The sequence below is a fragment of the Caloenas nicobarica genome, chromosome 7 (assembly GCF_036013445.1).
Source record: "Caloenas nicobarica isolate bCalNic1 chromosome 7, bCalNic1.hap1, whole genome shotgun sequence".
NCBI classification, from domain to species: Eukaryota; Metazoa; Chordata; class Aves; order Columbiformes; family Columbidae; genus Caloenas; species Caloenas nicobarica.
Window position 1 is genome coordinate 15,748,374 of NC_088251.1, and position 24,395 is coordinate 15,772,768.

A 24,395-nucleotide genomic window follows, 5' to 3' on the forward strand; every position below is an offset into this window, starting at 1 on the left:
AGCTGCAGGGTTGCCAAATCTTTCAATACTCAGGCTGATTTCTTAAAGCCCCAGCTCCTGAAATAGTGAGAAAACTGGTGGCTCCCACCTTCTGATGCCTTTCATTTCTTTAAGGAGTTTCTCATCCTCTGGCTTGTGCAGCAAAAGCAAGGACCAGGAGCCTGCAGCTCATGCCAGGGAGCAGAGGCCAGGCACACTGGCCAGGTGGACCTGGGCTGTCGGGCAGTGTCTGTGGCCACTCTGTGCCCAGGGACACCCAGACCTGCTGGGCAGCCATAAAAAATCCCACTGGAGGTCGCTCAGCATCTGCCATCCATCCTCAGGAACCAGGGACAAGAGAGATGCTTAAGGGAAAGGTGGAGGGGGGCTGGGATGGGGCTTGGGCAGGGTATCGAGCACTCAGCCCTGCAGTGTGGGGTTCTCGCCTCCAGCCTCCCAGCAGTGCTGGGGCCCGATGTCCCTGAGGACTGTGCATCCCCGCTGCTCACCCAGCATCCTTTCCAGCCACAGGAAAACCTCTTTCCCCTTGTCACAGCCCACCCTGGCAGCCCCCCAGGCAGGCCTGGCCAGGCTGAGGGATCCTGAGCTGACCCAGATGCTCACTACCAGCACATATCATGGCTGTGAACGCATTTCCTCCAGGTAGTTATTCTGGGCATGGCACTCTGGGATGGATGCCCCTCCTGCAAGCACTGTGGGAGCATCCCACCAGAGATAGGCATCACCCGACGGCACCCGGCTCGAGGAACCAGAACTCTGCTCTGGGAAAGTCAGGGCAGCTAAACGATGCTTCGGTGCTCAGCATGTGACCCACCAAGGCTGGCTCACAGGCCCAGAGCTGGGTGAAACCCTAAAAGAAGTTGGTATCGAGACAGCTAACAAAATGGTAAAAAAATAACCTATTCTATTAATTATCATTAGACAAAACATGAGCATTTTGGACAGGTGCGTTGATAGTTTTAAGAGGCCCAACAAGGCACAAACTAGTTTAACTGCTCAAAACAAGGAGGCAAAAGCCCTGCTCAGCCTCAAATCTCCTGTGCGAGATGCAGAGAGGCCTCCAGCCTCACCCAGTGCTGAAATTCCTGTGCTGTTCTCTACGCACATAACCCAGGACCCTCCTGCCATTGCCTCCATTTGGATCAGCCAGACTGGGAGTGTGGGACTGCCTGGCTGAGGAATGTCAACCTCAGCTTCTCCAGTGGGGTTACAGCCTGTGCCAGCAGCGGGCGATGGGCTGGGCCATGAACCAAAGAGGATGGGGACCACTCTCCCCGCTGCACGCTGCCAGGGTGGCAGGGCCAGGCAGGCCCCCTCCAGACCCCACTCCCTTTCCCCCTCTGGCACCCATCAAAAGAGCTCAGCACCAGGCACTGTTGGAAACCGTCAGGGCTGGGCACTAAGCCATGTGGGAGTAAGAAGGGGACACGAGGACAGAGCAGAACTGTTTTTATTGGAGGTGTCAAGAGCAGGAACAATAACAAACCTACAGGCTCCCCTCCTCAAGTGCCATCCTCTCCCCCCATCACCAGCAGGGCAGGCAGCATCACGTGTGCGTGCGACAAGACAACGGCAAGGCTTACACTTCGCTTCAGCCAAAAGCCAGACAAAGCCCCTGACACCCCCGCTGTCCCCTCCTTGGCGACTGTGAGCTCAGATTGGCCCTGCCAGAGGCGGGGCATTCACCTTCCCCTCTGAGCAGGGGTGAGCTTTGCGTGAGAGGAGTTGTTTTTGTTAAGGGAAGGACAGGAGCACAGCTCCACAGAAGTGCCAGGGGACGTGACCTGTGCTGCAGCTCCCAGCGGGACATCTTGGAGGACCCTGGGAGACAGCAAGCCGTGCTGCCTGGGCAGAGCTGCAGCAGCCACAGGCAAGACATGGCATTGCTAAGCCCCAAAGGGCTTTGCTGCCCACTCTCTTCAACACAAACCAAACCGAAAGGGAGGAGGGTCAGAAGACAAACCAGGAGGGGAGGTGAAGCAGGTCTGGAACAGCGTTCGGCTCTGGCTCACTTCGCAGCCCGCCGCTCCTCCTGGCGCTTGGTGAGGATGTATTTGAAGAACTCATACACGGACCAGGCGATTGCTGTTGAGGGCATCTGATAAATGACTCTTGCCTGGACCCCTCTGAAGTAGGCGGTCACGCCGCCCACTTGGTACACCGTCCTGAAGGCATTTGCCATGCCTGTGATGTGTCCACTGATGTTGGAGCTCAAGGCCAGGGACTCCTGGGTGTTGAGCAGTGTTTTGCAAACGTCCAAAGGCGTAGTGGCAGCGGCAGCAACAGCCCCCGCGCAGGCTCCGGAGACCACGTGGGAGCCTGGGTTGTACTGTCTGTGGGGGTTTAGCTGCTCCTGCAAGAACTCGTAGGTCATGAAGTGAATGGCTTGGAAGGGGATGTTCATGGTGAGCTGGGTGGTGTAGCTGCGGTAGAAAGCTCCGGCCCCTTCGTTGCGCCACACAGCCCGCACACAGTCCGTCACACGCTGGTAAGGTGAGTTGTACATCTGCATCCTCTGTTTGACCACTTGGGATGGAGGGTGGCAGCCAGCAGCAGCAGCCAGGACCCAGGCGTGGAGGGGAAGAGGAAGAGAGAAAGGGTAAGTGTGAAGCCAGGCTTCCTGCGAGTGCCCAGAGCTCAGTCACGCTGGCTTAAGAGCTAATGATGGACAACTCAGACCAGCAGTGCCCTGCATGTCCCCAGGCAGGACTGCAGCCATTTAGATCTCCTGAGGCATCACGGTCATACACACGTCACCACTTGCAAACCCCACAGCCACCACAGCCCCACAGAACATCCCCATACTCAGGCACTTAACACCCCAGATCCACCCTCGCTCCCAAGCGACCGACATTTCCCCACCCATCACCGCAGTTACCACGCAGTCAGAATGCCCTCTGCATCTATTATTTTCCAGACAGCTCTTGATCTGGATGAGCCTGTCCCTCCCCAGCCACCCCCACTGCGGCCCAGAATAACCACAGCATGTCGCAGAGCCCAACAGCCAGGAATTGTTAGCAGCCGCCACCAAAACATGGCCACTTCAAGGGAAGAACCAAAGGCCAAACCCCCTCTGACGTATCCCAGAGCAGGGCAGGGGAGCCCAGGGTGCAGCCTGCTGCTGTCCTGCCTCCCCCTATTTCAATATGACCACAAGGAGCTAAAAATGACGCAACTACAAACTATTACAGTCATGACAAGAAGATGAGTCCAGGGAAGGAATGAGCCTTGCTGGGCCCAGATCAGCTGGAGCCGGGACTGCCACAAGCCCTCCAGTTTAAAGAGGAAAAAAATACATTAATGACTGGTCTTTCCTTGTTACTCCTCCTTCTCCCACCACATTAACAGACATTAATAACAAAGTCCCTCTGCCTTTTTCACAATTATCAGGCTCAAGAAAATCAGTATCTTCCGGACATTCCACGACCCAAGATCTCCTTTCTCCTGGGTTCTCTAGCATGCTTTTTGTACCCCATTCTTTCCATTTCCTTCTTGCACACAAGCCCAGAACCGTACCTCCTCTTCCGAGATCTCACCACAGTAAAGCCCAGTTTCTGCACGCTCGGAATGACCTCAGCAGTACGGATCACATCTCTCCTGCCACCTCGCTCACTCCAGGTAACTGTTCCCAGTCCAACCCGTGGGCCAAAGGCTGGTGCTCTCCCAGCTCCTCATAAGCTGGGGTTTGCTGCACTCCCCAGAATTAATCTCTTCTACCTAACCCCTCCATGACAGGCAGCCACAGGCTCCCTAACCAGAGCTGCAGCCACCGGACCCCATGGGATCTTGCAGTCAGGGGAGCACTGAGGAGAGTACCCTCTGTGCCACAAAGGGGACCCAAGCGGCCTGGGCAGATCCCGCTTCTCCCCTCCCTGGCAGGCCAGGACCATCGTTACCTTCAGCAGGGTTCATGGCTGCATCGTGGAGCAACGTTGCTACACACCCGGCTGCACCTGCAAAACAAGAACTGCCACATGTAGCCAGGGGAGGCGAGGGACCCCGGGGCTCCACCACAGCCCCGAGTCCCCCGCCAAGGCACAGGAGGAGGCATCCGCAAGCGGGCAAGATCCAAAGGTGGCCTCCGTCTCCCCTCCAAGAGGTGGGCTGGTCCTCAGTGGTTCCCACCCAGAGAGAGACCAAAAAAGAGAAGGAGAGGATTGTGACAGGCTGTCAAATCCGTGGGCTGACCAGGACTCACTCAGGCCCATTGCGTGGGGCACTGGCCGCTGCTGCCACCTGGCAGGGGCCCAGAGGACGTCAAGTGTCCCCGTGCCCCATGGAGAAAAGGAAACCTGAGGGCACTTCACCGTGTGCTGCCGAGGGCCGAGGGCCCTGTTCCCTCCTCGGCCCCTCGCTTTCCCCACCACAGCAGCTCCTTGAGTCGAGTAACAGGCACCACAGCAAGATGGGCTCCGAAAACACGCGGTGCTCCCGGGGCGAGCTCCAGCACCACCGAGCCACCGGGCTGCGGCCGGTCCTGACTCCCCTGCAGGCAGCTCCTGTCCACCAGCATCCTCCCGAGCCAGGGCCACCAACCTGCTCCAAGCCGGACACCTGGGAGCGGCTCCAGCAGGCACAGGGCTGGCGCTTCCCCCTGCCTGGCACCGCGCAGCTGGCGAGAGCACGGGGCTTTGGGACACCCGCGGCACCCCAGTCCCAGCGGCCGAGCACGACCAGCCCCGACCCCGCTACGGACAGGGCTCGGCCTCTCTCCACCCCGCTCCCCAGCCCGGCGTGGCGGGGGGCGGCCCCCGGCCCCCGTGAGCAGTACCGTTGGCCACATGGCTATTGCCCCCCGCGTGGATAACGTCGCTCAGCGTCTTTTTTAACTTTTCGTAGCAGGCGAAGTAGAGGGCGTGGGCCGGGCCTGCGCCGGTGGCCGTGATGTTCATGCCCCGCATGGGCCGCCAGACGCCCTCGGTGCGGGCGATGCGCCACAGGGCCTCCAGCACGTTCCGGTAGCGGGCGGCGGGCTCCGGCCGCAGGCTCTGCATCCGCGTCTGCAACACACGGCCCGGGCGGGCGGCCCGTCACCCCCGCGGGGCCCGGCCGGGGCAAACCCCCCGCCCCTCCCCGGTAAGGCCCCGGTTTGCTCCCGCCGCGCCCCCTCCCCGCGGCCCGGGCCCGCCGCCGCTGCCGGCACCTTGACGCAGTCGACGGGGTACATCACGCAGTGCTCCATGACGCCCGCCACGGCGCCCGCCAGCATGTGCGTGGAGACGGCGGCGCCCTGCGGCAGCGCCTCGTAGTCGGGAGCGGGCGGGGAGCGCGGCTCAGGGCCCCGCGCCGCCTCGGGCCCCTCCGGGCCGGCCCCGGGACCCGGCCCCGCCTCCGCGCCCCCCCGCCGCGCCCAGCCCGCGCCGCCGCCGCCGCCCATCAGCAGCAGCAGGACGCGGCCCGACTCCGCGCTGCCCCGCGCGCCGGGGCCCGCGCCCGCCCCCAGCTCCATGGCGCCGCCGCCGCCGCCCGGGCCCCGCGCCGCGCCGCTCCCCCCCGGCTCCGGCCCCGCCCCGCCGCGCCCATTGGCCGCCGCCGCCCGTCGCCCGCCCCCGTCGCGGGCCCACTGGCTCGGCCCGACGCCCACCGCCCCCGCGCGCCGCGCTCATTGGCCGCCGCCGCCGCGACTCGGAAGCCGCCACTGGCCGGCCGCTGCCTCCGGCGCTCTCGGGCGCGCTGCCCGTTGGCTGCCGAGGCTCCCCGCCCCGCCGTCCCGTGCAGTCCATTGGGTGTCTCAACTTCGCGCCCCGCCCCGCCGGGCAGCCCATTGGGCGAAGAGCCCGCGACCTTTGGTCCGCCCGCCGTTCCTCTCCGCGGGGCCACAGAACCACCATTGGCCACCTCTCCCGCCACTCCGGTTCTCGGCGCGTGTTGTTTATTTTGGAGCCTCGGATTGGCTGGGCGCCGGCGGGGACGGCCCGCGGCGGGCGCGTCGCGCCCCGAGCGCGAGCTGCGATAGGACGCGCGGCAGGACGCCTCCCGGTGACGTAGCCCGGCGAAGGTCGGACGCAGGAGCAAGGGCGAAGCAAGACGCGGCCCTCGGCCGCCTGGGGGCGCCGCCTCGCCCCGTCCGATTGGTCACCGGGCCGCATGGGCGTAGCCCTGCCGGGGGGCGGCGGGGCCGATTGGGCTCCGCGGCCGCGGGGGGCGGAGCGCTGGCCGGCCGGGCTCGGCGGCGGGGGCCCCTATTGGCCGCGGCGGGGGCAGCTGGTGACGTGGCCGTCGGTGCCGGTGCCTGGTGCCGGCAGCGGGGCGATGCGCGGGCGGGCGGCGGCGGGCGCACATGGCCAGGTGAGCGGGGCCGGGCCGGGGGGCCGGGGCCGGCCCGGGCCCGGTGCTGAGCTGTGGCCTCTGCCCGCAGGATCGGCGTTTCCTGCCCGTCGTGGCGCTCGGCGGGACCGTGCCCGTGCCCGCGGCAGCGCCCGGCGGCGCTGGGGCTGGGCCTCGCCGTGGGACTGCTGCTGCTGCTGGCGGCTGCCGCTCCCCGCCGCTGGGCCGCGCCGCCCCGCGCCACCCGGCGCGACGAGAGGTGAGCGGGGACGGGGCTGCCGGCGCCGGGGGTCGCCGCTGCCCGCCGGTGCTGAGACGCCCTGTCCGCCCCCTCCCCGGGCCCCAGGTACCTGGCGCGGGTGGAGGATCTGTCGGCCACCGACACCGAGGACTCGGCCCTCAATTACGGGGTGGTCATCGACTGCGGGAGCAGCGGGTCCCGAGTCTTCGTCTACTTCTGGCCCCCGCACAACGGGAACCCCCACGACCTGCTGGACATCAAGCAGATGAGGGACCAGAGCAGCCGCCCCGTCGTCAAGAAAATTAAACCAGGTCGGTGCCAGCCCTCTCCGCTCCCAGCTCGGAGGTCCCTGCACACGGAATGGGTACGGCCCTGCCCGCAGTGGGGCTGGCTGGTTCACACCGCCCTCCCCGGCCAGGCATCTCCGTGGCGGCAGCAGCCCCACAGCGAGCCACGCCGTACCTGCGCCCTCTGCTTCAGTTCGCAGCAGCTCACGTCCCGGCTCAGAAGCACAAGGAAACTCCACTGTACATCCTGTGCACGGCAGGTATGCGGCTGCTGCCTGAGAGGTGAGTTCGTTGGCCCTTGTCCGGGGAGAGCCAGGGACCTGCTGGGATCCCTCAGCCACAAGAAGGGGGAAGGGAACAACCTCGTCCTGAGCCGCGTGGGAGAACTGGGAATCCTGGGGGAGATCTGGGAAATGGCGTGTCACTTGGGGTGAGCAGCGAGGGTGCAGAAGGAAGGTTTGAGCACATGGGGAGGGAGGAGAGAAGAGACACTTTGAACTGAAGTCTCAAACGAACAGATGTAGTTTCTCATCTCCAAAGCAGGCTGGGTGCAGAGCAGGGCTTGTGGGCTGGATATGGGCTATATTGCAGAGGGATCCTGGTGTCTCTTGCACTCCCACAAAGGAGTGTTGCTGGTGAAGGTCCCTTAGCATCTGTCTCTCTCCTGCACCCTCGCAGGCAGCAAGCTGCAATCCTGGAGGACCTGGTGAGAAATGTGCCCCTGGAGTTTGATTTCCTCTTCTCCAAATCACATGCAGAAGTGATTTCAGGGAAACAGGAAGGTAGGAGCTGCCACAAAGCACTGCTTCGTTCCCTTTAGTGTGTTGCTGTAATGACGCTTTCTGTCTCATACAGGTGTCTATGCTTGGATTGGCATCAACTTTGTCCTGGGTCGGTTTGATCATGACGATGGTGAGTTTAACTGCTTGCAGAGTGGCTGGGAGGGTCTGAGCAGAGCCCTGCTGGAGCTTGCCTTGGTGGTGGAGCTCAGAGCAGGCTCTGGGGCGTGCAGCATCTGTTGCTCTGGCCAGGCAATGCCTGAACCCAGCCGTGTGTGTGAAACTCTCCTGGACCTGGAGGGGCATCTGCCTCGATCACAGGAACAAGTCCCTGTGTGAGGGGGCCTCCTGCAGCATTTTGGGAGAAGAACCAGGGAGAGAGGGTTTGTAGTAGCGTTCCTATAGTGGCTTCCAGTGGTGGATGCTTTGGGGGAACTTACAAAGCTGGGGGGCAGCCAGCCCCAAGTGCCAGGACCTGCTGCCCCACAAGCGATCCCCAGGGCTGCTTGCAGGGGTGGAGGAGCCCCATGAAGCTGCTGTGGGGGGTAACGGTGGAAGGGAGGAGATGGTGCCCCAGGCCCTGCCCCTCGCTGACGCGCCGCTGTGGGTTGCAGAGGAGGATGCGGTGGTCACTGTAGCACTGGGGGACCAGGGAGAGTCCCTGGTTCGTAAACGAACAGTTGGGATCCTGGACATGGGGGGTGCCTCCCTGCAGATCGCCTATGAAGTGCCCGACTCTGGAGCTTTCTCCTCCCCGCAGCAGGTGTGTATCTGGCCGGCTGGCCCTGAGAGCAGCCCCCACCTTCCCTGGGTCGTTGCTGATCGTGGACCTCTCTGCATCCCCAGGAGGAAGCTGCCAAGAGCCTGCTGGCGGAATTCAACCTGGGCTGTGATGTGCAGCACACTGGCCACATGTACCGTGTCTACGTCAACACCTTCCTGGGCTTTGGGGGCAATTTTGCCCGGCAGCGCTACGAAGAGCTTGTGCTGAACCAGACCCATGTGTACAACCGGTATTGCTGCCTTGCCTAGCGGTGCCTGTGCTGGGGCATTGCGAAACAGGGTGCTGGTTCCTTCATGCCACCCTCTCCCCGTTGGCTTTGCCCCAAGAGCTGCCTGTGGCGATAACAGCTCTCACAGCCACGCTGGCAGTAGCAGATGCCCAGGCTGGCACAGGGTGCACGGGCTCTGCCCTTCCCTGAGCCCAGAGGGCATTATCCGTGCCACAGCTCCCTGCCTTCTTCTTTCTCCTCCCCTTGTGGCAGGCTGCGGGGAGGCCTCCTGGTGGCTTTTGGCTTCTCTTGCTCTGACTTTCCCTCCTTCTCCAGCACCAACTCACTCAGCACATCTTTCCATCGCATCCCCACCTCGAGCTCTCTGTCTCTTGTCTCCCTTTCCCAGAGCACTACGTGAAGCTGTCGCCAGAGGTGGAGAGGCTTGGTGCCCAGGTACTCTTGTGCCAGGAGCAAACCCTGCCTCCAGATCCCCAGGGGCTGCCCAGGGGTGTGGATCCCTGTGAGCTGGGTGATGTGGGCCATGCCTTGTTGCACCCTGCAGGTGCTATGGGCACATGGCTGTGGGTTAGTGTGACAGATCTGGTGCATTTGGCTTTGGCGGGAAGTGGCGGGGGGGGCGCCAGCACTGCGGGGTACAAGGGGACACAGACCAGTCTGGTGCGGGAGGTATTCTGATGTGGGGCAGTGTTAGACGAAGCTTTTTGGGCATTGTACAGGACCCCCTGTGCAACTGCCTTTCTTTCTTTGCCTGTTTTCCAGCCTGCACAGCCAGCAGACAGGGTTGAGCCCTGAGATGCCCTTCCTGGACCCCTGCCTGCCAGTGGGGCTGGAGGACACAGTGGCCAGGGGTGGCCAAACCCTGTACGTGCGGGGACGAGGGGACTGGCTGGCCTGTGCAGAGGTGCTGCAGCCCCTCCTGGACGGGCCCAACAGCAGCCAGGCCTCCCTGCTGGGGGCCTACAAAGCCCCCATCGACTTCAGCAACAGCGAATTTTACGGCTTCTCTGAATTCTTCTACTGCACTGAGGATGTGCTGCGCCTGGGGGGGCAATACAGTGCCCCCACCTTCACCTCTGCCGCCCAGGTGGGTGCTGCTGTTCCTGGGGCTGTGAGGGAGTGGGGGCTGTTTCTCCACTGACTTCTCCTTTGCTCAGGAGTACTGCAGCCAGCGATGGGAGGTGCTGACCCAGAGGTTCCGTGGTGGCCTCTACTCGTCACATGCCGACCAGCACCGGCTGAAGTAAGTGGCTTTGAAGGGGTGTGCGACGGTCAGACCTCCTAGGGCGCTTTTGCTGGGGTGAAGGACCATGGTGCGGGTGGCAGCAGCTGGCTGATGTTCCTGCAGGTATCAGTGCTTCAAATCGGCCTGGATGTACCAAGTCCTTCACCAAGGCTTCCGCTTCCCCCTGGACTACCCCAGCCTGCGCACGGCCCAGCTGGTGTATGACCGGGAGGTGCAGTGGACGCTGGGTGCCATCCTCTACAAGACACGGTTTCTGCCACTCAGGTACCATCAGTTTGCTGATGACATCATTCAGGGATGGGTGGTTGAGGAAGAGCAAGGTTACCACACTGGGTGAGGGCTCTGCCACCTGGCAAGGGGAGCAGCAGTGTGGGACCCTGCTAGTACTCCGTGGCATCCCACGGCCTGTTCTGACTCTCTTCTCTGCAGGGATCTCCGGCCGGAGAGTGTCCGGCAGGCACACACCTCCTGGCTGCGCCTCTCTTTTGTCTACAACCACTATCTCTTCTTTGCCTGCATCCTGGTTGTAGCGTTGGCCATCGTCCTCTACCTCCTGCGGCTGCGCCGCATCCACCGCCGGCAGCTGCGTGCAGCCGAGCTCACCCTGCCCTGGCTGGACAAGGTGGTGGTGCCGCCGGGCCAGGCAAATGGGCCATGACACCGGTGGTACCCACCGTCCAGTTGCACCAGCAGAACCAGGACTGGCTGACAGCCTGGGCTCTGAGGGCTTGGACTCTTTCTTGAAGATCATCTCAACTCTGTACTCCATCATCTCCACATCAGAACCAGAACCTCTAGTTTGAGGCACCTACAGCCACCAGAGCTTTCCTCTCTGCCTCACCCCAGTCCTAACCTTTGCATTCCTTGGCCTTCGGCCTCCGTCTCACTACACGGTGTAGAGCAAAGTCCTCTGCTGCCAGTGGGCTCAAGGCTGCAGCCCTGGCAGGTCCCTCAGATAAACAGGACACTATCACTGAGGCAGCCAACCCAGGGCTGTGGCCTGAAGCACTGAGCCACCCCATGACTCAGCCACTGGTTTGCAGAGCAAGCTGGTGAGATGCTGCGGCTTGTTACCCAGGGTGGCCTTTCTGCAGTCCCGTACGAGCCCACAGGCTAGAGAACAGCAGTCGCTGGCAAAGTTACTGCAGGAGCCAGGTGAGCCCAGCCTGGCCCCTCGGAGTGTTCCTTCAGAGGTGTCCTGCTCTTTGCCATGTCTTCTCCTCCCAGGACAATCCTCCTGTGGCCCTCGCCAATGCCCCAGGCTCAGCACTGAGGGCTCAGGGGCTCGTTCCTAAGGCACCACCAAAGCGGGCTGCATTTCCTTTCGTACATTCCTTTCTGGGCACATCTGCCCTGTGGTGTCCCACACGTTAATTGGGCACTAGCACCAGGACCAGTGGTTCTCTGTGAATGCAGGCTGGGCCTGGCTTTGGAGAAACCACCTCACTCCAGCTGAGCACCCTGCCCCAGGGCAGCTCGGGGCTGCGGCTGCACACACAGGCACGAGCCTCCTCCCTGGGGTTGGAGCCCCTGATTACCTAATGAAGTTTGTCACCTTTTACTTGAACTCAGCTGTTCTCATTCCTGCAGCAATAAACAAACCCCTTGAGCCATCCAACACTGGTCTTGTTTTCTAGCGAGCATGTCCTGAGCTGTCACAGCTCCTGGGTGGTGGTGTGACTAGGGGCCAGCACACATCTGCACAGTGTTGCTTTGTGCTGCTGTGGTGGGATGAAGGTGTTGCTTTCTTGCCAGCAGATGCTCTTTGTGATTCCAGCAGGACAGCTGGGCTCACCTCCCAAGCTGGTGGCAGCAAGGGAAACTGATCCAAACTGAACTGTTGTGATCCTTGCAGACAGCATCCTCTGCTGCCCACGCAAGAGCGCCAGGAAGATGTTGTTCTTTGCTTTTTACCATATTCCTCACCTAAGTCTTACAGAGCTGCCTGGGAAAGAGGCCACTAAGCTTCTCCAGGTGCTGCATGGGCATGGGCCTGGCCCCAGCACAGCTGTCTACCACCAGAGGGGCTGGGCAGGTCCCCAGTTCTCCCTCTGGCACATGCTGCTGCCACCCTGTGACCCTGGTCCCACAGGACGAGTGCACAGGTGGCATCAAGGATAAACTTTCCATGCATGACTGTGCTGTGAACCTCCTGCTCAACAGCTGAGGATCCCAGCCTTGTTCTCATGGTGCAAGAGCAGGTTTGGGGGGAAAGGAAGAAGTCTGAATAAAACTAAGACTGTTCCTCAGCCTCAAAGCAGCAAGTGACTCTGCCTCCAGCATCACTTACTAGAAAAAGGATTTATTTCCACGACACAAATTTAACAAACACAGACAAATAAATACAGATAAATTATCTGATAAATAAAGGGAAATCTGAACCATTATACCCTATGCAGTTCTTTGCAGAACCTGGACAGAGGGGTGAGGGGGTGGGGGGAGCTAGACACTACTGCAGCACCCTCACTGTGGAGGCAGGAGGAGACAGGGCAGCACTTTAACCCCCTCCAGCGGGCTGCCAAACAGCGGAACCCTTGCCCTGCACCCCAGCACCTCCCTCATCACACCCACGTGCTCCTCCAGGGTCAGCCCTCCCTTCCCACACCTACAGCCAGAATCTGTCTTAGCCAAGACCACAGTCACTGCAGGGGAATGACCATACAACAGAGGAGGCTACAGGCTTCTGCCTTCTCCCACAGACGGGCAGCTGGTTCCTGAAATGACCAGAGATGTGGCAACTAGTTGGGCAGTTTGGGCTACGAGCAGGGGTTTCACTTGGGGGCTTGGGCTGAATGCACTGGAGGGAGCAGGGTGAGTGCTCCAGGGACAGGATCCACTGGCACTATGCACAGAGCCCTCTCAGGATGGTGTTCAGTGTCAGTGACTGCAGCACGGTGCCAAATGAGGGGATCCTTCCCTGGTAGTGTGGCTGCTCCCAGGGCCGTGATTACCAGGCCCTTGTCCCAGGCAGGCGTGCTGCCTGCCATGGTCAGGGGCACAAGCATCATTGGTCCAGGTTGCAGTGCTCAGGGTGTCCTGGGGCAGCGGGTCCAGCCTCTGTCCCAGCACCTCTGGGGGCTGCCTGGTACAGGAGGATAGAGGCTGAAACAGCAGCAGGAGCTGGAAGAGGGAGAAAGGAGGAGAAGTCAGCACCAAACTGCACCCACGACAGAGCTTCCACAGAAATCTAGAGAACCACAGACTCAGGTGGAAGCGCTTGGTTTGCTCAGGTCCAGTGCAGCACCAGCTGGCATACACCAAGACCAGCTCACCACAGCCACAATGCACAGAAGCCAAAGCATCTCTCACCCAGCAAGGACCAGGCTGCAGCTCCCTCCCCAGCCACACACAGGCAGGGACACCTCTGCTACCCCAGCCCTCTGCCCACTCACAGTAAGGATTTTGGGAGGAGTCTCCGTTCAGGTGCCAGCTCCCAGGGACTGCTCACTCCCAGAGGAAGCGCACGTACCAGATGGTCTCGTTCTTCAGCTGCGGCCCGAAGAGGGGGTTGGCCTGGGCCAGAATGGCGATGAGCCAGCTGCAAAGGGACGCAACCCGCTGTCAGCCCTGGTAGCAAGGGGGCAAGGACCAGGATCCCGGGATGCTGCTGCCTCAGGGGGCCGGCAGAGGGACCTGCTGTCCCGGGAAGGACGCAGTCCGCAGCCCCGGACCCGTCCCGTTCATCCACGGGTGGGAGGCTGAGCAGCTGCCACCAGGCCCGATAAAGCCACATGGAGAACGGGGGAGGTAGGGAGCGGTACTAGGCCCCGGTTCGCGGTACTCACAAGAGGTAGCAGCACACGGCGGTGGTGATCAGCATCGTGATGATGACCCTGCGGAGAAACCGCCGTTAGAACGGCGAGGCCCGGTCCCACACCCCGCCCCCAGTATCCCTCCGAGGCCCTCACTCACCCGCGGTTCGGCCCCTTGGGCACGAACCAGGGGGCGGCGATGCCCACGAGGCCCCAGAAGGCGGAGAAGAGGACGAGCGGCAGGGCGAAGCTGTGCGCGGTCATGGCCGCTCCGCACCGACACACCGGCCGACCGCCTCCGCACCGGATGCCGCTCTGCCCACTGCCGTGTGCGGCAGCCAATCCCCGGGCGGAGCGCGCCGCGCTGGCGACACCGCCGCCTCCCATTGGCGGAGACGCGAGGCCGAGCGTACGCCGGGCCGCCGCAGGGGGCGCCAAAAGGAGCCCGCCCGCCCTCCCCTCCCCGCGGCGGCCCGGCCCGGCCCCCCCGCCCGCCACAGCAGCTCCCGCCGGGGCTCCCGCACCCCTCCTCACCTCGCTCCGGAAAGGACGCACCCAGCCAGACACCAGCCGCTCCGTAAAAACTCCTTTATGTTACAAAGTTCTCCCGCCCGCCTTCTCCCTGCGCACAGCCCTGCTTGGCGCACACTCACCCCGCACCCGGGGCGGGGAGGTCGCTGCCGCCTCGGGGCCCGTGGCACGGCTCCTCCGGGAGGGCTCCTCTCCCTCCGGCCGGTTACTTGGGGACGCGCCGGAGCTCGCTCATGAGCCAGAGTGCCATGCTGAGCAGAGCCAGGGAGCCCGACTGGTGCGTGGCGGCCAGAGGCGTGGGGACGTACATCAGCAGGGTGCTGATACCCAGGCCCACCTGCCAAGGAGGGAGAAGGGTGAGAGCTGCTGTGGATGCAGCGTTGGTACAGCCTCAGCACAGAGCATAACGTGGAAAAGGAAAGGCCCAGGGCCGCAGCCAGACTTCCCACCCTCAAATTCACTGCGTGCAGTACAGTACCTGCATGCAAGCCACAGCCAGTAAGGAAGTCACTGCCATCCTGGTCCTGCGAGGGAGGGGGATCTTCCGTGAGAAGAGGTACAGTGCTGTGACAGCTGTGACTGAGGCGATTCCCTACAGAAGGGAAAAGAAACAACCACCATTCGAAAAAAAAAATGGAAGGGAAATGGGTGCAGTGGCCTTTGGCTGCACTTTCCGTGCAGTAAAAGAAACTCTATGAGCAATATTTAGCTGTAGAAATGTGTTAGTGGCCATGACCAGATCCTGGAGCTCCCATGTCCACCAGGTTAACAACCCTGAAATTTAACTAAAGTGAGAGTTCCATTCTTTTCTCCCAATTAAAGCTTTACTTTCTGATAGCTTTTCCTCATTTCTTCACATCATTATGGATTATTTCTGCCCTCTCCCCCTGCCACCTTGACAACTAAAGGTGGAAGATGTCACGATCTCATTTTCACCACTCAGCTGTAGTTCGCCATCATAATTTTGCTGTGCAGGTCACCCCAGGTGATTCCTCTTCTAAGTCACTTAATCTTTCTTTTCAGTCCTAGTGATGTTTTAGTCCACAGCAGTGCCAGCAGTGGTATTTAATACCTGGACTGCTCTAACTGGCTGAGATATTTTCACTGGGTGCTACTGGCGTAAAGGAAGTTTAGCAGTGCTGTGGAAGAAGCATTCAATATCGGGATTTCCAAGTTTTATTTCACAACTTTCCCAGAGATTTCAGTAGCAAGGGCTACCCCGGTCTGTAGCCCATGTGACGGAAAAGGAGACACAAAGAAACAAAGTCCGTAACTTGTACAGGAGGAAGACATCCTTAAGGAAGGAGACCACACTGAAAATAAATCAGAATGCTAAACTTCCTCTTTCTGCAGAAGCAATTTGGTAACGTGCTCTCAGGACCTTCGGACACCCTGGATATCACTCAAGTTGACAGAACCACAGCCCAAAGAGGACAGCTTGGATCAGGAAGCAACCGAGACGCAACACAGACATGGCAGGAAGACAGCACTTACCAGGATCCTGTGATCAAACTGCACGGTTGTAGGATTCTCAAAGATATTTCTCAGCACGGGGGAGAAGGCCAAGAGATCATCCGGGATCCAGCGCTCCCCCATTTTGGGGAAGGAATTGTACACAAGGCCAGCATCCAGCCCTGCCACAAAGGCACCTGCAGTGCCAGAGCAGAAAATGAGACTTCCAGAGTAGGCACAGTCGGCACTCCATATTGCATAGCTCTAACCCAAGAGCTCGGCCTCATTCCAAATTTCTTTCAGAAACATAAACAGAGATCACACAGCAACAGGCAGGCTGGAAGGAGCATGTCCACCTGCTCAGGAACAACCAGAGAGGGAGGTTCTCAACTCTCAGCTCCCTGAAAGCAATGAAGTTTTCTCAGATAACATGATGGGGTCACTCACAGTCCCTGCCAGACCAGAAGGAAAACAAGGCAGAGAAGAACAAGCTGCAGACGGGATGGCAGTAAGAAACACTCTTACCTGAAAGAGCAGTAAGAAAAATGAGAGCTGTAGTGCCATGAGCAAATTGCCTCAAGCGAAGGAGCTGATGGGTCGCAGGTAACTGTAAAATAAATTTTAAAAAATTAAAAAAAAAATCAAGGCATTTCCAGTGCTGTTTGCAGCAGGTAAGAAAACACTGAATATATGGGCAAAGGGGTTGGCCTGTGTTTTACAGGAGCAATCTAGAGACCACCACGCAGCACAGCCACGCTTCAGTGGTTCTTCAAAACGACAACTAATCAAGCCCAACCCTGTGCAGAAACTGAAGTAGCTGCTGGATGGTTACTGGCACAAACCCTTTAGCCCAGCCAGGCACACCTCTGCCTGAGTGTGTGCAAACTCTGAGACTGATCACTTTTGAGTGGAACTGCATGAGTCAAAGAAAGCATCCCACAACCAAGAGGTTTACGAAAAGGGTATTTTGTAATGCAGAATTAGATCAGAGTCAGGAACAGAGACTAAAATGAAAGCACCATCACCTTTCACACCCCTTCCTCACCCTTCACATCACACCCCCAACCCTCTCAATTGCTACAACCCCGCACTTTTGGCTCCTGACACACCGTACCTCGTGTCGTGGAAGCAGCAGCGACAGCCCTGTCCACAGGCTGGCAGAGTACAGAACCAGCGCAGAGCCCAGATGTGCTGCAAGACGGTACTGACTGACCCGAGGGATGTCATAAGAGTCTGGCTTCTCTTCCAGCCCACTCTTCACCATGTACCACCCCAGCAGCCCCTGATGGAACAGGAGGGGTTAGAACTAGACAGGGCAGCAGTAGCTGCTTAAATCAGATAAACATTAGGAGAAAGGGGCATCTTATTTCCTCCACCTTCAACCAGCTACCAGCACTGACACACCCACGAGCTTTCCCAAATCCCGCTGTCTCAACTACGCTCGATCAGAAGACATTCACGAGAGATGCTGCTGCTAATCCCTGCAGTTACAGAGCTCGCTCACCTGGAAGCAGACCAGCCCACAGAGTGCAAGAACACAGCCCTTCATGGGGCGGCTGAGCCAGCCCTTTCGCCAGAAGTAGGCAGCAGGTAGGATATAGGCCAGACCCACAACGCGGCCCCACATACGGTGCGAATACTCCATGTACCAAATGAACTTGAACTCTGTGAGTGTCATGTCGTGATTCAGGCTGTTGAAGACAGTAAAACAAAGAACAGCTAAATGTGATGGGGCAGACCTGTTTCTCATGACAAGAGATCACCTTCCCCAGAGAAAGCAACTGACAGCAAAGGAGTCACCATCACACTTCATGTGCCTTCCCAGTGATATCAGACATCATCTCCCTCCCTGCAAGAGTCCCCTGTGTTGCTCAGTTGCAGGAGAGTTGTTCCCAGCCCACCCTCCTTCCACTTTTGCACACTCACATTTTAAACTCTGGGAACTGCTGGTACTTCTGGAACTCAGCTTCCCACTCCTGCTGCGTCCTGGGGGGTTTCATCTCTTTCACCAGGTGCCAGTCAACCATAGAAAGGCCCGATTCTGTCAGCCTGGGAGCAGAGAGAAACACCAGTGGGCACAATTCACTCTGACGGTAACACAGCTGAGCCAAAATGAGAGCGCTTGGCTGCACCAGACAACTCTTAAACTAACAGTTAGAAATAGAACGGAGATCAGTGATTCTGAGTGACCAATAGACCTAGAACCGCATCTCTCTGGTACCCCCAGCCCTGCCCCTCGATGTCCCCTTGCAGCAGGGAGCGACGGCTCTCACAGGTGCCCTCGGGCGGGTCCCGGGAGGCCGCAGGGACCGGCGGGGACAGCTGCCTCTGCACGGTCCCAACCCGAACCCTCCAGCGGGGCGCGCACGGCCGCGGGGCGCGACCCGGTGCCGGCAGGACGGGGGCGCCGCGCTCACCTGGTGACACCGCCCAGCACCACGGCACCGGCCACGGCGCCGCTGCAGGCCAGGAGCCATCGCCCCACGGCGGGCGGGGCGGCGGGCGGGGGCGCCTGTTGCAGGAGCCGGCACGGAAGGCACCGGTGTGGCGGGAGGCCGAGGGGGCCCGGGCCCGGTACCGGCCGCCGCCGCCGCCCCCCGGCCGCGCCACCACCGCGCGCGGGCAGCAGGAGCCGGACGCCGCCACGCGCCGCACGCAGCATCCCGAGTGACCCCGGAAGTGGCGCGGGCCGCCGGAAACAGGGCGAGCACTTCCGGAAACACCTGAGCGTCACCATGACAATCCCCGGCACGTGACCCGGAGCCAGCAGCGGCCCCCTCGCGCCGCCAGCGCAGGTGAGGACGCGTGCGAGGCGGGGGCGGGGCCCGGGCGGTGGCAGGGGCGGGGCCGCGGCGCCGGGGGGGCGGGGCCTCCGCGGCCGTGCGCGAGCCAGGCGCGCCGGCTCGCCCACCCACCGTCCGTCCTCCCGCGCACGCCCTCGCGCCCGCGGGCGGTGCGGGCCCGGGCCGCGAGGGGGCGAGGCCGGAAGCGGGAGTGAGGGGGCGGGCCCTGGGGCGGAAGTGGGGCGGCGCGGCGGCCGGCGGCGGTGCGGGACCGGGCGGCCGCCATGGGGCGGGCCGGGCTGACGGCGCCGCTCCCTCCCAGGCATGGACGATGGCTTCCTCATGGAGGTGTGCGTGGACTCGGTGGAGTCTGCCGTCAACGCGGAGCGCGGAGGTAAGGCCCGGGGGCCGCGGGGGAGGCGGCGGCGGCGGCGGGGCCGGTTCTGACGCGGCTCTCCGCAGGTGCCGGCCGGATCGAGCTGTGCGCGGGGCTGGTGGAAGGAGGGACCACCCCCAGCATGGGTGAGTGCCTGAGCCCCCCCTCCCCGCCGCGGCCTCCCCTCCGCGGGGCCGCTCCCCTCCCGGGGGCGAAGCGCAGCCTTGCGAGCCCCCTCCTCCCCTCTGGCTCCCCGTTCCCCTCCCCGCCGCCTCCTCCCGCCTCGCCCGTTGTGCGGAGCTGCCGCAGCCGGTGCTGAGCGGCGCCCGCCGCCCCCAGGGCTGCTGCAGGTGGTGAAGCAATGCGTGAGGGTCCCGGTGTTCGTGATGATCCGGCCTCGCGGAGGAGATTTTCTCTACTCGGACCGCGAGGTGGAGGTGATGAAAGCCGATATCCGCCTGGCCAAGCTGCACGGCGCCGACGGGCTGGTGTTCGGGGCCCTCACCGAGGACGGGCGCATCGACACCGAGCTCTGCACGGCGTTGCTGGGTAAGAGCGTCCCCGGTCAGAACCGCTGTGCTGGTACCGGCGCTGTGACGGGGTCGGGAGGTCAGTGCTGCTCGGTCCGGTGCTGTAGGAAGAACTGCGCAGGGTGCTTTGGTCTGCACGTCTTGTCTGTGGCCTTGCTCTGCTTCCATGTAGTGTCATACCTGTGAGTCATTAAATAGTTAGGAAGCTTTGCAGACCGACGGCCACTGCCCCAGGCAGCTCACACATAGTTTGAGGCCACCCGGGACATAACAAACAGGATCTAAGAACGAGAGAGGATTAGGTGATCTGCTTCGGGGGCATCAGTGTATGAAACTTGGATTCTCTCCCTTCTTCATTTTCTTTGCCCTTTGTTCTTTTCCTTACATCCCTGCTACTGGTGTCTAGGATGTGTCTCTCCTGGACTTTCACCTTGTGGGTAGCTGTCAACTCATCTTCATTTTTTCTTGTAACACACTCAGTGAGAAAAGATAATGAGATAGAGAGGTGCAAAAGGTCACTGAAGCTGCAGCAGGAAGTTGTTAGTCCAGACCCTTAACACATAGATAATTTACTTCCATGTGTTTTCCGTGACCTACAGCCAAAGCTAAAGATGGTTGAACCTTTCCCTGGTGATGTGGTGCTGAGGTTCTCACATGAAGGTGAATGTGCTGTAGGGAGAGCAGCAAAAGAGAGGGGTCTTGTCAGGATTTGCCTCCACTAGGGCAATGAGATGCTGCGATGGAACCACTGTTTCTCGGGCAGGAGGCAGTTGGATTTCTTTTAATAGAAATAAATAACTTTTACCTAGTAAATAGAGTCCCACTGGGGAAGTTTGCTGTGGTCTGAGACAGAGGAGAAATTATAGGTAGTGAAAAAATTGCAACAATCAACTATCCTGCTGTCAAAGAGCACTGGTCCTGTCCCTTCCCCACGTAGATGAGACCATTTCCCTGGTTCCTTCCTGCAGAGAAAGACATCTCTGCTAGGAATGAGAGTTCTACACGATGCAGATGAGAAGGGGGAATTTGATGTTACTCATAAAAACAAAAGGTTTGTTGCTTCCTCAAAGGGCAGATGAACTCTTTCCCGCCAAAGAGGAACAGCTGCACTGTTCCCAGCAAATACTGGGAGTCTTCTGAGCTCCCCAGGAATGGCCCGAGAAGCCTTTGCCCTTTTGCATCCCATGTTCTTTTGTGGTTCTAGCACAAGGAACTCTCTGTTGCAGCCCTGACTGACCATATGGTTTTATTGCAGCCGTGTGCCGTCCCCTGCCAGTCACATTTCATCGAGGTGAGTCGTGGGGGGCAGCAGCCCTGGCAGGGACTAGCCTCTGCCCTGCTGCCAGGGGCTGGTGTGGCTGGGAGGGAGGTGAGCCAAATGCTCCGTGGTGGTTCTTTGGAGGACGAAAAGCTCTACCTGCTGTGCAGGAGCCAGCTGTGGCTGTGCTGTTGCCCCAGGAGGGGAAAGGTCCAGGGGCTCCAGATTGGGGGGCTCTGTCATTGCCTAGTGTGGGGAGGAGGTGTCTGAGGAGCTGAGCACGGTGGCCCTGCCACTGCTGCAAGGGGGACATTATAGTCAGGAGCTGTGGCTCCCCACGGGAGTGTCCAGCTGTGACAAGGACCTTTCACGTCATCTCCTGAGCTGGCTGGGGGACAGGGCTTGAGCATGATGAGCTGAATGATTTCTGAGCTGTTCTGTTGATCTCTCAGCCTTTGACATGGTACATGACCCTCTGGTGGCACTGGAGACCCTGATTTCTCTGGGGTTTGAGCGGGTATTGACCAGTGGCTGCGACAGCTCAGCGCTGGAAGGATTGTCCTTAATTAAGAGGCTTGCGGAGCAGGTGAGTGTTCCCTGTGCTTCCCTGGGTTACCACAGCTGCTCCCTTGGCATTGCCTGGAGGCAGCTCCTTCGCAGTGGCCCACATTTCAATAAGGGAAGCACTTCTGTCAAGGAGCACTCGCCATTCTTGTCTGTCTTGGCCTTAATCTGTGTTCCCAAGTCCACGTAGGCTGGACCCCAAAGTCTCCCACAGCAGAGACTGGTTAGGTTGTTGCTGCTCGCAGCTGGGAGGAGGGCGGTAAGAGCTGGTGTCAGCACCTGGTGTGATCAGCCCACGCAAACAGCAAAGTGAGGTCCCTGCTGGGATCTCTCAGTTCCGGTTAGGAAAATGCAACAGAGGTACCTGAGAGGTGGCCAGGTGGGATAGAGAGGGAGGAGGGAACAGTGACAAGTTGTCTTAGCTGTAACTGTCGAGTCTTTTCCACTTTTCCTTGTAAAACATGAACAGTACCAAAAAGATGGATGAGAATAAACAAATCATAAGCCACGGTGCCATGAGCTTACTGAAGGCGCTGCATGTAAGGCTTCATTGGCGCTCCACAACTGCATGTGCAGATGTAGTGCTGAGCAATGTCACTGACACATTATTCTTTTTTCAGGCAAAGGGCAGAATTGTGGTGGTGCCAGGTAATGGGTTTTTTTTTTCCATATGTAACAAGTCCTGTAGTCCCCAGCCCCTGCTGCCCCAGCTCTCGCCCTGAGATGTGCTGTCTGATCGGGCTTTTTAAGCCAGGTCCCCAGGAGGAGGAGCTTCTGCCCTGGTACAAGTAAAGGCCACACAGCTGGGGATGGCAGAGCCCTGGGGTTGGCAGAGCCCTGTGGCTACTGTTTACTGGAGGATTTGGGGGCAGCTCTAGATCTGTGGGAGAACACGAGCTGAGGCTTCTCCTGTCTCTTTGCACATGCCCGGATCTCTGTTGTCCCTAGGGCTGTATTTTCCCCTCTGTGTAGATGGTGCTTGTCCCTTAGGGGGTTGGTCCTGGGGTGGTGTCAAGGCTTGGACAGTGCGATCTGCACTGTGTGTGACATTGGGATTGTTCCCACCAGGGGGTGGCATCACAGAGCGCAACCTGCAGAGGATTCTGGAAGGCTCTGCTGCTTCTGAGTTTCACTGCTCTGCTCGCTCAGCCCGGGACTCTGGAATGAAGTTCAGGTAATGGGTTATTTTTGTTGTTGTTGTTGTTGTTGTTTTTTAGCAAAACTGTACAACAGAAGAGCTGGATTAATGTGTACATGAGTTTGTAGAACACGCATAAACTTAAAACCGCTTTCTGGGAGGTATTTGTGCTTTTATGGTTGGGATTGTCATGCCTGGCTCTGTGTTCTGCAGCCTATAAATCCAGCAGTGCTGATCTGGACATGAGCTCCATGCCTAACCGGATCCTTGGGGCATTTTTTCTGCTGCTGCTGCCCTAGGGCTTGTGAATGCATGTGTGTGGCACTCAGGAAGGCAGGTTCTGGTGTAGTTGCCTTAGACCTTTAACACTGGGGTGTGCAGGGTTTGGGAGGCCAGTGGGATGTGCCTCTGAGGAATGAGTGAAGAACGACTTACATTTGTCCGCAGGTCTGCACTGGGTTTCTGTTGCTGCTTTTGTTTCTTGCCTTTGGATTCTTATTCTTTCTGTTACTGTCTCATCTTTGGTCTGGGTGGCACCAGCAGATTCTCTGGCCACTGCTGAGGGCTGGGGAGGTGGTAGGTTTTCTTTGATGCATCTTACTCGTCTGTATCACCTGCATATAGTAACCAGTCGTTTTCCTACAGAAATCCGAACATCACTATGGGAGCGTCCTTCTCTGCCCCTGAATACTCCATAAAGGTGGCAGACGTGGCCAAAGTGAGGACCCTGAATGCGATTGCAAAGAACATTCTGTAGTGGAAGGCACCATGCTGGGACAAGAGCGCTGAGACTCCAGGGTCTTCCCTGCTACATGGACAGATGGATACCGCTTCCATCCTCGGGCTGCAGAGGATGTAAACTAGGTGACGAAGCCTGACATCTCTTCCCTTGGCTTCCCCTGAATCACCAGTCCCTGGCCTGGAAACTTATGTTGGCCATTTTAAATAAAAGGACTCATTCTCAGATGTTGCAGCAACAAGCTGTTGGGCAGTATTTGGGAGAAAGGGAGATGAGCAAGTTGGGGGATTGAATTGTGTAGCACTGCATGTGATTGTCAAATAAACACTGCAGCTGCCCCCCTCTTGCTGTGCTTTTTAAAATTTATTTTTGTTTTACAGATAAGACACTGATCTGTATTGCATAGCTCAGTGCAGTGTGTTTTGGTGTCTGTTCGAGATGTTAACTGTGAACAGAGAAGTTCAGATGGGCTCCTCTGTGTGACAGGAGGCAGTTTGCACAGGAGTCAGAAACACTCCCCAAGAAATAAGCAGTGGGCTAAATATATGACTTGAGCCTTCGTGTCTGGAGAGGTAGGTCTGAGAGGCAACAGCCAGGCTTGCACTGACTTAGGCCCCTGCTGCACCAGGGGAGAAAACAATCACACCCAGAGTGCCAGAGAGGGAAATGTCATAGCCACAGCTGGAAAACGAGGCCTGCCGTGGTCAGCCAGTGGGACAGCTGGGGATTAGCAATGTGGCAGCTGCGAGGTAGAGAGAAGCACATTGGTACGTAGAGGTGATGAACACATCAAGTTCTAACAGGAAGGAGCTTCTGACTGCCTGACTGATGCGGTGAGCTGGTTGTGAGGCATCCTGGGCTGTGGGGGGCAAGTACTTGAGGTGGGATGGGCATACAGCAAGATTCCTTGGGGAGGACAAGGTGCTTTTTCTCAGGGATTTTCCAGGTCCTTTTCTTAACGTGTTGCACAAACCATCTGCTTGTTCTCCAGACAGTGCTTGGAGCAATGTGCCAGTTGGGTTATTGCTAACAATTCAGAATTTAAGCATTAGACTAATTTTGGTTACCCTGCAAAATACCCAATGGCAGATCTGAATGGTGCCAGAGTGCTCCATTAGAAGAGCAGAGACCTGGAGATAAAGCACCTTTATTCTTGCTGCCTGCTTTTCTCCAAAAGATCCACAAAGCTGAAGAGAATCCCGCTGACAGCAGAGACAGCAACCTTCTTAAGAAATAAAAAACAAAGTTCAGATTTGTCTGCCTATCTTGGGAATACCCTACAGCCTGTGAGGATGTACAGTAAAATGTAATATTTGACAAGGTGGCAGCACCTTTTGTCACCTTAAACAGAATCAAGTGATTGAAAACCTGTAACCAAGACTAATGATGTATCTTCAGCTCAAAGGTACATCCACCTTTTCACATGGAGCCATCAGAGG

At 59.0% G+C, this 24,395-nt stretch overlaps 5 protein-coding genes across 6 annotated transcripts; 2 read left to right on the forward strand and 3 right to left on the reverse strand.

Annotated features, from left to right (window-relative positions):
- Nucleotides 1–1,432: 1,432 nt before the first annotated feature.
- SLC25A28 (solute carrier family 25 member 28) lies at nucleotides 1,433–5,747 on the reverse strand. The gene is given in 5 exon segments (XM_065639404.1): nucleotides 1,433–2,526; nucleotides 3,897–3,953; nucleotides 4,772–5,000; nucleotides 5,144–5,494; nucleotides 5,496–5,747. Coding segments are annotated over 5 exon segments (1,383 nt in total). The 5' UTR covers nucleotides 5,724–5,747; the 3' UTR covers nucleotides 1,433–2,008.
- Nucleotides 5,748–6,280: 533 nt separating this feature from the next.
- Nucleotides 6,281–11,437, forward strand: ENTPD7 (ectonucleoside triphosphate diphosphohydrolase 7). Its single transcript, XM_065639035.1, has 12 exons — nucleotides 6,281–6,288; nucleotides 6,359–6,526; nucleotides 6,614–6,819; nucleotides 6,927–7,077; nucleotides 7,474–7,577; nucleotides 7,651–7,707; nucleotides 8,189–8,337; nucleotides 8,421–8,587; nucleotides 9,350–9,674; nucleotides 9,745–9,830; nucleotides 9,936–10,097; nucleotides 10,263–11,437. Exons 1-12 carry the CDS (start codon nucleotides 6,281–6,283, stop codon nucleotides 10,489–10,491), a joined length of 1,812 nt encoding a protein of 603 aa, XP_065495107.1. The 3' UTR covers nucleotides 10,492–11,437.
- A 709-nt stretch (nucleotides 11,438–12,146) lies between these two features.
- Nucleotides 12,147–13,960, reverse strand: ATP6V0E2 (ATPase H+ transporting V0 subunit e2). The gene is made up of 4 exons (XM_065638931.1): nucleotides 13,746–13,960; nucleotides 13,619–13,666; nucleotides 13,226–13,371; nucleotides 12,147–12,953 (listed from the first exon to the last, which is right to left on the reverse strand). Exons 1-3 carry the CDS (start codon nucleotides 13,847–13,849, stop codon nucleotides 13,278–13,280), a joined length of 246 nt encoding a protein of 81 aa, XP_065495003.1. The 5' UTR covers nucleotides 13,850–13,960; the 3' UTR covers nucleotides 12,147–12,953; nucleotides 13,226–13,277.
- Nucleotides 13,961–14,159: 199 nt separating this feature from the next.
- Nucleotides 14,160–18,542, reverse strand: LOC135990832 (heme A synthase COX15). Its single transcript, XM_065638928.1, has 8 exons — nucleotides 17,986–18,542; nucleotides 17,495–17,617; nucleotides 17,073–17,259; nucleotides 16,683–16,850; nucleotides 16,094–16,175; nucleotides 15,611–15,765; nucleotides 14,595–14,708; nucleotides 14,160–14,453 (listed from the first exon to the last, which is right to left on the reverse strand). Exons 1-8 carry the CDS (start codon nucleotides 18,303–18,305, stop codon nucleotides 14,322–14,324), a joined length of 1,281 nt encoding a protein of 426 aa, XP_065495000.1. The 5' UTR covers nucleotides 18,306–18,542; the 3' UTR covers nucleotides 14,160–14,321.
- On the forward strand, nucleotides 18,283–23,262 carry CUTC (cutC copper transporter). 2 transcript variants are annotated; one of them, XM_065638930.1, is made up of 9 exons: nucleotides 18,283–18,363; nucleotides 18,674–18,745; nucleotides 18,814–18,873; nucleotides 19,078–19,276; nucleotides 20,513–20,548; nucleotides 20,968–21,101; nucleotides 21,700–21,727; nucleotides 22,148–22,253; nucleotides 22,863–23,262. In XM_065638930.1, exons 2-9 carry the CDS (start codon nucleotides 18,683–18,685, stop codon nucleotides 22,972–22,974), a joined length of 738 nt encoding a protein of 245 aa, XP_065495002.1. In that variant the 5' UTR covers nucleotides 18,283–18,363; nucleotides 18,674–18,682; the 3' UTR covers nucleotides 22,975–23,262. The 2 variants fall into 2 exon arrangements, with proteins under 2 accessions (XP_065495002.1, XP_065495001.1); XM_065638929.1 differs by having other exon boundaries at nucleotides 18,289–18,363; nucleotides 19,067–19,276.
- Nucleotides 23,263–24,395: the final 1,133 nt, after the last annotated feature.